This window comes from Eleutherodactylus coqui, chromosome 3 (genome assembly GCF_035609145.1).
Source record: "Eleutherodactylus coqui strain aEleCoq1 chromosome 3, aEleCoq1.hap1, whole genome shotgun sequence".
Lineage (NCBI taxonomy): Eukaryota > Metazoa > Chordata > Amphibia > Anura > Eleutherodactylidae > Eleutherodactylus > Eleutherodactylus coqui.
Window position 1 is genome coordinate 239,272,045 of NC_089839.1, and position 13,782 is coordinate 239,285,826.

Genomic DNA, 13,782 nt, shown 5'->3' on the forward strand with positions numbered 1-13,782 from the left:
GGTCCGATCCGCGGTGCTTCCGCAATGACACTGCGGAGAGGTCACTCATTTTGTGGCATCGCTGGTCGTTTAAATCCTTAATAACTATGATTATGTATGCTTCAAAGGGGGCAGTGCACACTTTCTATGAGCTCTAACTAGTTCTAAAATTCTTGTCCTTATGACTTTTTAGAAAGCTGTCAGACTCCAGAAATCGTAAATGGATTCCTCAAAACTGAGCGGCAGGACAGTTATGATTTGGGCTCATCTGTGGCATTTGGGTGCAATGAGAACTATGTAATCAATGGCCCTATAAATGCTAAATGTGAGAATGGTCAATGGATCGATCTCCCCGTATGTTACCGTAAGTACATTAAACTCAACTTCTAGAAATATTCATGATGCTCTAAAAGAATTTAAAAAAATGTTTTCCTTTTACCTTTCCTTCAGGTCCATGCAGAATCTCCCCAGAAGGTCTTAGTAAAAGCAACATTCAGTTAGTGCCATTGTATATCCAGAAAAGTATTTATGATCGCAATTATAAACATGGCACTGAATTTGTGGTTTCCTGTAAGCCAGGATTTAAACGACCAAATCAAGCAGTTTTTACGATTGAATGTTATGATGGAAGATTTAAGTATCCCAGATGCTTCTCCGGAAGTAAGTATAATTTATTATGTCTTGTTACTATCAATCAAAATGTTACATAAAAATCAAAAAAATATGTAAAACTTTCATTCACATTTTACATTTGAAAACGCTGAAGTTTTTCAGGAGTTCCTGTTTTTCTTTTTCTTTTAACACAACATTCCTTATTAAGCATATGTTTTAAGCCTTTTCACCATTAAAGGGGTTGTCTCGCGAAAGCAAGTGGGGTTAAGTACTTCTGTATGGCCATATCAATGCACTTTGTAATATACATCGTGCATACCTGATGGCCAATCACAGATGACCGGAGGATGGAAGAATTGCAAGATGCTTATCCAATAATTAAACAATACGTTGTATCTATGTAATCTTTTGACCTGCCCATATGTTTAACTCTTTAAAAGAGGCTATACGCCCAACATTAAAGGAGAATTGGGGAAGCTTATACATGCTGAACCTGTGTCAGTGTGAAAAACTTCTTATGCGTATTATCAATTCAGAATTAATATGGAAGGGTGTAAACATTCCAAATTGAGTAAGCCGTGGTTCCACAAAGGAATTCTACGACAGCAGTATAGGGAGAGCCCAGTATTTGTAACATTTCAGTAGTATAAGTATAGACAGACCCCAGTAACAGTTCAGTACTAACAGTAGGGAGAGACCCCAGTAACATTTCATTGGCAGCAGTAGGGACAGACCCCAGTAACATTTCAGTAGTAGCAGTATAGACAGGCCCCAGTAACATTTCCGTAGAAGCAGTATGGGCAGAGCCCAGTATTAGTAACATTTCAGTAGTAGCAGTACAGACAGGCCCCAGTAACATTTACGTAGAAGCAGTATAGGCAAAGCAGCAGATTAACATTTCCGTTGCAGCAGTATAGGAAGAGCACAGTATTTTTAACATTTCAGTAGTAGCAGTATAGACAGACCCCAGTAACATTTCCGTAGAAGCAGTATGGGCAGAGCCCAGTATTAGTTACATTTCAGTAGTAGCAGTATAGACAGGCCCCAGTAACATTTCCGTAGAAGCAGTATGGGCAGAGCCCAGTATTAGTTACATTTCAGTAGTAACAGTATATATCCACAACACGAGGGTCAGCAGCAACAGAGGCATCCAAAATAGGTTGAACAGGTTGTCTGCAGCGCCCACTGTGGTCTAAATCCAAATTAGACCACCAGAAATGCAATGTGAAGAAAGTTGATGTGGGCAGCAGTTGTGGTGCAAATACAAAGCGGTTTTTATTCCTCCCAAAATGTGACGCTTCGACTCAACGAGTCTTTGTCAAATAATGAGGTACTACAACTACCAGCAGCCACGGAGTTTAATGCAGACGGTCACAGATAGCCCTAAACAGGTGCTTTTTTGGGGTACTTGTTGACAGGATTCTACACTATCACTGTCCCTGCCTGACCAATACTGCCCCTATACTCTGTATAATTGGCTGCAGACTGAGAACACAATAGTCTGCAGAGCCCAAGATGAAAGAAAAATTTGGTGCAAAACTGCTCCTAGCAGCCACAACAGTAATGCACACGGTAAGATGTGGCCCTAAGAAGGACCGTTGGGGTTCTTCTAGACAGGATTCCACTCTACCCAATGTCCCTGCCTGACCAATACTGCCCCTATACTATGTAGTACAGACTGCAGCCTGAGAACGCTATAGCCTGCAAGTCCGATATAAAAAAAAATAAAAAAATTGTGCAATACTGCTCCCAGCAGCAACAACACTAATGCACACAGTGAGATGTGGCCCTAAGAAGGACCGTTGGGGCTTTTGAAGACGCCAACACTCTAACTATAGCAGCAGCACCCCCCCTAATCTCTGCCAGCGTGTGTCTGAGGCGGGTGGGGCGGCCTTATATACTCGGCGGTCACTTGATCTCGCCAGCCACTCACTGCAGGTGGGTGGGATAGGGCTGGAACGTCACAGGAGGAAGTTGTAATGCCTTCCCTGCATGTCTATTGGCCAGAAAATGGCGCTAACATTTCAGGGAAGTAAATGTTATTAACTCAAGTACCGCGTGGTGCTCATCATGAGTAACGAGCATCTCGAACACCCTAATACTCGAACGAGTATCAAGCTCGGACGAGTATGCTCGCTCATCTCTAATGCTATGCAGTCAGGAAGTGGTCAAATTGTTCTTCTCTGCTTTCCCTTTAATTCATCCTTTCCAAGCCTTGTTTTCGGACATACAAGATGACTTCATCAATTTGCTGTCTACCTAATGCACACCGTGCACTTCTCTCTGATTGGCCAGTGCTGATCACATGTACAGCTCTCGGCAATCAGAGAGCAAGTATTGTGTATTTGTAATACCATAATACCAATACACTGTCGGGAGTAGGTTGTCTGAAGGTTGCGTTGGCCATCTTGGAAGGCTAAAAATAGGACTTTGAACTGGCGGATCATAGGGACGGCAGAGAAGAACAACTGCAGATAATAAACTCCCTTCCCCTCTGGTTCCAGGACAGAATTTGTGCCCAAACTGCAGGGTGGCTTTAAAAGAGGACCTGCCAGCTCTTCTAACATGTCTGTTTTAATAAATAATTGTGTTCTCTACAATGTAATGTTTCTGAAGCCTCTTCTTTCATAGCTCTGTATTGTGTTATTCCTCTGTTATTCATATAAAAAATAATAATTGCAGCATTTGGGTGTTACCAGTTGGGGTACATCTATACACACTGACACTTCCCCAGTGCTAACAGCATCAGACTATGTAGGGACACTCCTCTGACTAAAAGAAAACTACGGGACCTTTCATATGAGATGGAATTGTTCTCCGGACGCAGTGCAGATGAGGATTTTGTCAATTAGTGCAGATTTTGTTGCATTTTCAACTGCAGAGTACGTTCTTCTGAACGTCTTGCGGAACTTATTGCATTTTTTTACGTAGAGTTTAATTGCAGAACTATATCTCCTGTATGTTAGAAATCCCCAGCAACAATTCCGTAAGGTGTCCTTAACCCATAAAAGGGGTTCTGTCATTACAATCTGTATTTTTTTTTCTCCAATAAATCTGCCCTGCCGACACAGCCTGTTGTAAATAGCACATACAAAATGTGCACAAAAGTGTGCGCAACTGCAATTACATCTGTGTAAAGCTGGTCTTATTGTATGTATATATGTATGTCTTGTTGTACCACCTCTAGCTTGGATACAAGATGTGATACAGACAGCATGGAGGCTCTAGTACCCTGTTGTACTGCCTCTAGCTTGGATAAGAGATGTTATATGGACGGGCATGGAGGCTCTAGTACCCTGTTGTACCACTTCAAGCTTGGATACAAGATGTGATACTGGGGGGGGGGGCACGGATGCTCTAGTATGCTGTTGTACCGCCTCGAGCTTGGATACCAGATGTGATATGGGGGGGCATGGAGGCTTTAGTACCCTGATGTACCACCTCTAGCTTGGATACAAGATGTGGTACGGGGGCATGGAAGCTCTAGTACCCTGTTCTACTGCCTCTAGCTTGGATACAAGATGTGATACGGACAGGCATGGAGGCTCTAGTACCCTGTTGTACAGCCTCTTGCTTGGATACAAGATGTGATATGGGCAGGCATGGAGGCTTTAGTACCCTGTTGTACCGCCTCTAACGTGGATACAAGATGTGATACGGGTGGGCATGGAGGCTCTAGTACCCTGATGTACCACCTCTAGCTTGGATACAAGATGTGATATGGCGGGCATGGAGGCTCTAGTACACTGTTGTACCGCCTCTTGCTTGGATACAAGATGTGATACAGGCAGGCACGCTGCCACTTAGGATGCATTATGCATTGACACTTGTGGGACAAGATAATAGCATGCTGACAATAGAGGGCAAAATATTGCTTTATGTCTTTGGTGATGTTAAATTCATTCCCTCTTGCTGATTTTACACAAGTGAGTACTATTTCAGCCCAAGTAACCAGACCAATATTGCGCAAGGCAAGTATACGAGTGCTGTGCACTTTGTGAGAACAATGCATTGTGATGTGCGTGCATATGTATGTATGTACGTTTGTGTGTATATATATATTATATATATATATATATATATATGCACGCACACACACACACACACACACACACATACATATATAACTGCATGCACACACGTTTTATTATAATATATATATGTATATATATATATATATACACACACACACACACACACACACACACATACATTTAACCCCTTGAGTGGCACGCCCAGAAATTTTCCGGGACGAGCTCCACTGCTCATAGCAACATAGCCCAGAGGATTTCCGGGCTATGTATCACTATGGGAGCTGCAGAGCACAATGCCACAAGCTGTGACATTGTGCTCTGCCTGCACTGACCCACAGAGAACAAAGCAAGGGCTTTGAAAAACCAGCAGAAGATATTGCCGATATGCCGGCAATCTCCTGCTTTGTTTACAGGTTGCCATAGAGACCATCGGCTTGTCAGAAGCAAGCCGATGGTCTCTGTGGCAGGGAGAGCTTGGTGCTTGGCTGTGAGAGGACAGCTAGTTACCTGCTCTTACAGCAGAGATCAGAGAAAACCTCCGATCTCTGCTGTGTTAACCCTTTACATGCTGCAGTCTATGTGACTGTAGCATGTAAAGGGCTGTCACTGCAGCATGTAAAGGGCTGTCACCATTGGCCCCCCGGAATGTGATCAGGGGTCCTGATGGATCCCTGTGGAAGTCTCCTAAAAAAAAAATAAAAAAGTTAAAAACTTATAAAAACACTTGTTTCCCTTTACTTTGTAAAAAATCAAAAATACAATCACACATGTGGTATCCATGCATCATAATGACCCAGAGAAGGAATATAATACATTATTTAACCCCTTAATGACATGGCCCCTTTTTTTCTTTTTTCCCCATTTCTTTTTTTCCTCCCCCCTGTTTAAAAAATCACAACTTGTCCCGCAAAAAACAAGCCCTCATATGGCCATGTCAATGGAAACATGAAAAAGTTATGGCTCTTGAGACGCAACTGCAAAATTTGTTGAAATTCAATGATTAGACGATTTTAAAAAACCTGCCCTGGTGGGCCGACAGGGTGGTAGGAAACCCGCCACTCAAGGGGTTAAAGGGCCGTAAGATTTTTTTTGCAAAGGGGTGGATGAACGGCAATAAAACAAAAAACACAGGTGACAGGACAAGCTTGTTCTTCCACTGGCTAATAGAAATGTATTCTGCCTGACAAAAATATCAGGGATACATTTCTATTGGTGGCGAGTGGGCAAACGCCAGATCCCAGTGTAGCCCATGCACGTACATAGCTCTCTTTCTCTCGCTGGCACGCTCGCACCATAGTCTCGCGTGTGCGCACTCGTACAGGCTGCCAGTAGTGCTGTACCTTGATGCCAATGGAAGTGGTGGGAGTACACCAGTGCTAGGCTGTTTGACAGCCAGGTAACACCCCCACTTCGTGATTGGCTGAAAAGCTTCTTGCTGCTGAAAGCTGCTAGGAGAATGGAAGGAGTATTGTAATCGATGGCGGGTTAGGGTTAATTTAATAGGTAGGCGTACATTATGCACATGAACATAGATGCATATTCAGCTGATAACTTACGCCTAACTGTGAAACAACCCCTAACCCGTCAATCATAAGGCTGGGTTCACATAGGGCGCATTTGCTGCGGAAATGCCGTCCGGAATTTCACCGCAGCAAATCCGCCTGCGGACGCTAATCCCGGTGTTGGCCTGCCATGTGGACGAGATTTGTCAAAAATATCGTCCACATGGGACGGCGAATCCGTCGCGGCAAAGCCAGCAGAAGCCGACGTTGCGGCACGGTTTCCCCGGCCGCAGCATGTCCCTTCTTTTTTTTTTTCCCGTTTCAGCCGCACTCTCCTCTATGGAGCATCGGCCGAAATGGAAAAGGGTGCAGACAAGACATTCCAAAACCCATGGGTTTTAGAGCGGAGATTTCCCAGCGGAAATCTCGTGGTTTTTCGCTGCAGCAAAACCGCAAGATTTCCGCTGGGAATACGTCCCATGTGACCCCAGCCTAATGCTGCTAAGCCATGAAGCAACCATGTTAGGTGCCCATGTGTAAACCACCCCCCACACACCCCACCAGCCCTGCTGCTGATGCCGCGGATTACATGCAATGCCAATTTGCCCTGCTGATCCTCTGCTCTCCAGCATCACTCTCCGTCCCCTGTTGTCACGCTCCCCTGCGGCGCTGTAGCCTCCGCTGTTGGCCCACTCCTCCGGCTGTGTCGTTACCCCGCTGTGAAGGTCCCCATGTGAGCCTCCACTGTTGCGCCGCTGCTCTGCCTTCTCCCCTGATGCTCTGGCGCTGAAGGACCCCCGCTCTAAAGCTCCCCTGTGTTGCAGGAGCCTCTGTTGCTGTGCCGCTGCTCTGCCTTGTCTCTTGATGCTCCGGCGCCGTCGGACCCCCGTACCCCCGCTCTGAGGCTCCTCTGCGCCGCCCTGCTGTGCCTTCTCCCCTGTGCCTTTCAATACCCCCCCCCCAGCAATGTGCCTGGCGCCCAGCCAATGAGGAAGTGGGGGCATCACCTGGCTGTCAAGCAGCCTAACAGTGGTGTACACCCACTACTTCCCGTGGCGTAAGGGACACCAGCCGTGCATTCCACACTTCCTGCCTGGGCAATGAACACTACATCACTAGTGACGTATGCGTACATTGACCTGCAGGAAGCTGAATGTAGCACAATGTAGTTACATCACCGGATCCAGCTAAATCAGGCAGCTGCAGGTCACGTGACCCAAGTGACAAGAGGATCCAGGAGAAGATTTGGGAGGAGAAGAGGAGAGGTTAGGTTGCCTGGGGAGCTAATAGGTAAGTAAATATTTTTTTGTTTTTAATGACAGAACCCCTTTAAAGTACAAAAATTGATTACGATCTGTACTTTGAATGTGCAGATCATTACTCAAATCTGCCCCTTGCTTGGACACAATAGTATCCAAAAACTGCAATTGGTTATGAAAGAAAGGCATAATTTATTGTAATTCAGAGTCAAATGCATTGATTTAATCTAAAAACAGATAGGGAGCGGATATCACCTCTCAACATAGAATACAAATCGTGTATCGCTACCAACACAATAGATTTGGACAGTGCCCATATGTATACAGCAGATTCCTGCACAAAGTTTATGTACATTTTTGCATATGTGGGTGCCACGTTAAATCCCATTACCACACCTTGGCATTGAGCATAGTAGGTATCCTAAAAAATAGTCCTGAAGTTCTAAAATGAAATCTCAGCATTTAGTGGTATAATGGGTTGTACGTAAGAAATATTGAACTGCTGATAACATCTTATGGTGAGCAATAGAGGTATATGGGCTTACTACATCAAAGGAGACCAAAATGGTTGATTCTGGTATTGCTAAGTCATGCAGTTGCAGTAGAAAATGTGTGCTATTTTTGATTTAAGAAGGTGCGCCTGTCACAAATTGTCTTAATATCCTATCCAGGAATGTAGCTGGCGTCATGTGCTGCTTTTTAAAACATTCTGGCCTGCTTCGTAATTGCCAGATAATTTTTAAAAAAATGCTGTTTAGATTTAACAGGTCTGACAGTAATGAAGCCTGGTGTGACTAGTAAAACTGAACCAAGTTATTAATAGAGATGAGCGAACGTACTCGTCCGAGCTTGATGCTCGGGCGAATATTAGCTTGTTCGGGATGCTCGTTACTCTTAACGAGTACCACGCGATGTTCGGGTTACTTTCAGTTTCCTCTCTGAGACGTTGGCGTGCTTTTCTGGCCAATTGAAAGACAGGGAAGGCATTACAACTTCCCCCTGTGACGTTCAAGCCCTATACCACCCCCCTGCAGTGAGTGGCTGGGGAGATCAGATGTCACCCGAGTATAAAAGTCGACCCCTCCCGCGGCTCGCCTCAGATGCCTTGTGAGTTAGCTAAGGGACAGTGCTGCTGGTGCCGGAGCTGCTGTAGGGAGAGTGTTAGTAGTGAGTGTAGGCTTCAAGAACCCCAACGGTCCTTCTTAGGGCCACATCTATCCGTGTGGAGGCTGCTGTTAGCAGTGTTGCCCATTTTTTTTTTTTCAAAATCGGCTGTGCAGAGCATTGCGCCCTGCAGTAATACTACAGGGACAGAAGTGGTGGTTAGGCAGGGAGAGTGTTAGGAGTGAGTGTAGGCTTCAAGAACCCCAACGGTCCTTCTTAGGGCCACATTTAACCGTGTGCAGAACTGTGCAGGCTGCTGTTAGCAGTGTTGCATTTTTTATTTTTTTTTTTAAATCGGCTGTGCAGAGCATTGCGCCCTGCAGTAATACTACAGGGACAGAATTGTGTAGGCAGGGCCAGAAGACATATATTATTGATTGAATATACGCAGTGGGCCTTTTCTTTAACCAAAAAAGGGAAACATTCTATTTGGCCTGCCTCTGACAGTCCTCAGCGTTCTGGGTACGTGTGTGGTGGGTGCAGAACGTAAACAGAAATCATACGCAGCCAGCTACGTTTAACAGCAGGCTTGCGCCAATTTCTTTCCTGCCTGGGAAAAATCACTGCTCTGCTGTAGTTAATAACTCTGCAACCCTGCAGTTCTGTGACACATTTGCAGGGCCAGAAGACATATTATTGATTGAATATACGCAGTGGGCCTTTTCTTTACCAAAAAAAGGGAAACATTCTATTTGGCCTGCCTCTGACAGTCCTCAGCGTTCTGGGTACGTGTGTGGTGGGTGCAGAACGTAAACAGAAATCATACGCAGCCAGCTACGTTTAACAGCAGGCTTGCGCCAATTTCTTTCCTGCCTGGGAAAAATCACCGCTCTGCTGTAGTTAATAACTCTGCAACCCTGCAGTTCTGTGACACATTTGCAGGGCCAGAAGACATATATTATTGATTGAATATACGCAGTGGGCCTTTTCTTTACCAAAAAAAGGGAAACATTCTATTTGGCCTGCCTCTGACTGTCCTCAGCGTTCTGGGTACGTGTGTGGTGGGTGTAGAACGTAAACAGAAATCATACGCAGCCAGCTACGTTTAACAGCAGGCTTGCACTAATTTATTTCCTGCCTGGGAAATCAAATCACTGGTAATACACCATGCTGAGGGGTAGGGGTAGGCCTATAGGACGTGGACGCGGGCGAGGACGCGGAGGCCCAAGTCAGGGTGTGGGCACAGGCCGAGCCAGTGCGGTGGCCAGGGGTAGAGGCAGGGCCAGACCGAATAATCCACCAACTGGTTCCCAAAGCGCCCCCTCGCGCCATGCCACCCTGCAGAGGTCAAGGTGCTCTACGGTGTGGCAGTTTTTCACAGAGACGCCTGACGACCGACGAACAGTGGTGTGCAACCTTTGTCGCGCCAAGATCAGCTGGGGAGGCACCACCAACAGCATGCGCAGGCATATGATGGCCAAGCAACCCACAAGGTGGAACGATGCCCGTTCACCGCCTCCGGTTTGCACCACTGCCTCTCCCCCTGTGCCCCAACCTGCCACTGAGATCCAACCCCCCTCTGAGGACACAGGCAGTACCGTCTCCTGGCCTGCACCCACACCCTCACCTCCGCTGTCCTCGGCCCCATCCAGCAATGTCTCTCAGCGTAGCGTCCAGACGTCGCTAGCGCCACAGTTTGAGCGCAAGCGCAAGTACGACGCCACGCACCCGCACGCTCAAGCGTTAAACGTGCACATTGCAAAATTGATCAGCCTAGAGATGCTGCCGTATAGGCTTGTGGAAACGGAGGCTTTCAAAAGCATGATGGCGGCGGCCCCGCGCTACTCGGTTCCCAGTCGCCACTACTTTTCCTGATGTGCCGTCCCAGGCCTGCACGACCACGTCTCCCGCAACATTGTACGCGCCCTCACCAACGCGGTTACTGCCAAAGTCCACTTAACAACAGACACGTGGACAAGCACAGGCGGGCAGGGCCACTATATCTCCCTGACGGCACATTGGGTGAATTTAGTGGAGGCTGGGACAGAGTCAGAGCCTGGGACCGCTCACGTCCTACCCACCCCCCGAATTGCGTGCCCCAGCTCGGTGGTGGTATCTGCGGGGGTGTATGCTTCCTCCACTAAACCACCCTCCTCCTCCTCCTACGCAACCTCTGTCTCGCAATCAAGATGTGTCAGCAGCAGCAGCACGTCGCCAGCAGTCGGTGTCACGCGGCGTTGCAGCACAGCGGTGGGCAAGCGTCAGCAGGCCGTGCTGAAACTACTCAGCTTAGGCGATAAGAGGCACACGGCCCACGAACTGCTGCAGGGTCTGACAGAGCAGACCGACCGCTGGCTTGCGCCGCTGAGCCTCCAACCGGGCATGGTCATGTGTGACAACGGCCGTAACCTGGTGGCGGCTCTGCAGCTCGGCAGCCTCACGCACGTGCCATGCCTGGCCCACGTCTTTAATTTGGTGGTTCAGCGCTTTCTGAAAAGCTACCCCCACTTGTCATACCTGCTCGGAAAGGTGCGCCAGCTCTGCGCACATTTCCGCAAATCCCACACGCACGCTGCCACCCTGCGGACCCTGCAACATCGGTTTAATCTGCCAGTGCACCGACTGCTGTGCGACGTGCCCACACAGTGGAACTCTACGCTCCACATGTTGGCCAGACTCTATGAGCAGCGTAGAGCTATAGTGGAATACCAACTCCAACTTGCGCGGCGCAGTGGGAGTCAGCCTCCTCAATTATTTACAGAAGAGTGGGCCTGGTTGGCAGCCATCTGCCAGGTCCTTGGAAAATTTGAGGAGTCTACCCAGATGGTGAGCGGGGATGCTGCAATCATTAGCGTCACCATTCCTCTGCTATGCATCTTGAGAAGTTCCCTGCAAAGCATAAAGGCAGACGCTTTGGAATCAGAAACGGAGGCGGGGGAAGACAGTATGTCGCTGGATAGTCAGAGCAACCTCATGTCTATATCTCAGCGCGTTGAGGAGGAGGGGGAAGAGACAGCTTGGCCCACTGCTGAGGGGACAGATGCTGCTTGCCTGTCATCCTTTCAGCGTGTATGGCCAGAGGAGGAGGAGGAGGAGGAGGAGGATCCTGAAAGTGATCTTCCGAGTGAGGACAGCCATGTGTTGCGTACAGGTACCCTGGCACACATGGCTGACTTCATGTTAGGATGCCTTTCTCGTGACCCTCGCGTTACACGCATTCTGGCCACTACGGATTACTGGGTGTACACACTGCTCGATCCACGGTATAAGGAGAGCCTTTGCACTCTCATTCCCGAAGAGGAAAGGGGTTCGAGAATGATGCTATACCACAGGGCGCTGGTGGACAAACTGATGGTAAACTTCCCATCCGACAGCGCTAGTGGCAGAAGGCGCAGTTCCGAGGGCCAGGTAGCAGGGGAGGCGCAGAGATCAGGCAGCATGTACAGCGCAGGCAGGGGAACATTCTCCAAGGCCTTTGCCAGCTTTATGGCTCCCCAGCAAGACTGTGTCACCGGTCCCCAGTCAAGGCTGAGTTGGCGGGAGCACTGTAAAAGGATGGTGAGGGAGTACGTAGCCGATTGCAGCACCGTCCTCGGTGACGCCTCTGCCCCCTACAACTACTGGGTGTTGAAGCTGGACACGTGGCCTGAACTCGCGCTGTATGCCCTGGAGGTGCTTGCTTGTCCTGCGGCTAGCGTCTTGTCAGAGAGTGTGTTTAGTGTGGCTGGGGGAATCATCACGGATAAGCGTACCCACCTGTCAACCGACAGTGCCGACAGGCTTACACTCATCAAGATGAACAAAGCCTGGATTTCCCCAGACTTCTCTTCTCCACCAGTGGACAGCAGCGATACCTAAGCAATACGTAGGCTGCACCCGCGGATGGAAGCATCGTTCTCTCTCACCATCCAAAACGGGGACATTTCTGCTTCATCAATCTGTGTATAATATTCCTCCTCCTCCTCCTGAAACCTCACGTAATCACGCCGAACGGGCAATTTTTCTTAGGGCCACAAGGCTCACTCATATAATTTTTCTAAACAATTTTTATACGTTTCAATGCTCTTAAAAGCGTTGAAACTTTAACTAGAACCAATTTTTCGTTCAACTGGGCTGCCTCCAGGCCTAGTTACCACTTAAGCCACATTAACCAAAGCGATTAATGGGTTTCACCTGCCATCTTGGTTGGGCATGGCCAATTTTGTCTGAGGTACATTAGTACTGTTGGTACACCAATTTTTTTGGGCCCTCACCTACAGTGTAATCATAGTAATTTCTATGTTCTTCGCCTGCACTCATGGTACAGAAAGGTGTGTGGGGTTGGCCTACACTTTAGCTACATAAATGTCTATACTGCAGCTACTGAAATGTGAAAGAGACTGTTATCTCCCTAAACTGCTGAAATGGGAATGTTACTGGGGCCTGTCTTGAGTGCTACTATTACTGAAATGGAACTAAGACTGCGCTCCCCCTATACTGCTGCTAGTGATATGTTAGTGGGGCCTGTCCCTAATGCTACCGCTGAAATGTTAATAATTGTGGGCTCTGCCTATACCGCTGCTAATGGTATGTCACTGGGGTGTGGAAACAGAGGCTTCACAAAGACATGATGGCGGCGAGGCCATTTCCCACCAACGCTGTTACTGTTAAGGTGCATATAACCACGGACACGTGTAGAGGACACATAGTGCCTCCAAAACATCCCCCTCCTCCTCCAACAATGAAAACATTCTTGGCAAATACCTTTGCATTGGTCCGTCTGGTGGCAGTCCAAGAATTTCACCTTTAACGACACAACAAGAGAGCACCACCACCATCCCCCTGCCACGGCCCACTTAATCCTGGCCACATTCCGAAAACCAACTACATAAAACCGCGCTACCAGGTTCGCAGTCACCACCACATTACCACCAACGAGGTTACTGTTAAGGTATATATTACCAGTCAGACTGGGGCATGCAGTGTGGGCCGAAACCCACCTGCATTAAGCACGACATTACTACCTCAGCTGTGTTGGGTAATGCAATGGGATAATTTTATGTACCGCCGGTGGCTTCCTGGCACCCACCCATGCTGTGGGTCCACAGAGAATTATAAATGCATCTGTTTCCACTTCTAAAGAACCCCAGTCAGACTGGGGCATGCAGTGTGGGCCGAAGCCCACCTGTATTAAGCACGACATTACTACCTCATCTGTGTTGGGTAATGCAATGGGATATTTTTATGTACCGCCGGTGGCTTCCTGGCACCCACCCATGCTGTGGGTCCACAGAGAATTATAAATGCATCTGT

At 47.8% G+C, this 13,782-nt stretch overlaps 1 protein-coding gene across 8 annotated transcripts in view; it reads left to right on the forward strand.

Annotated features, from left to right (window-relative positions):
• LOC136621575 (coagulation factor XIII B chain-like) overlaps window positions 1-13,782 on the forward strand; it is a 612,738-nt gene that overhangs the window by 366,361 nt on the left and 232,595 nt on the right. The window contains exons 13-14 of one of the 8 annotated variants that reach the window (XM_066597144.1): window positions 173-343; window positions 430-639. The exons of 6 other annotated variants lie outside the window; for them this stretch is intronic. In XM_066597144.1, coding sequence (XP_066453241.1) covers window positions 173-343; window positions 430-639 — 381 coding nt within the window. The remainder of the gene's footprint in view (window positions 1-172; window positions 344-429; window positions 640-13,782) is intronic. One more of the 8 variants, XM_066597143.1, reaches the window with a different exon arrangement.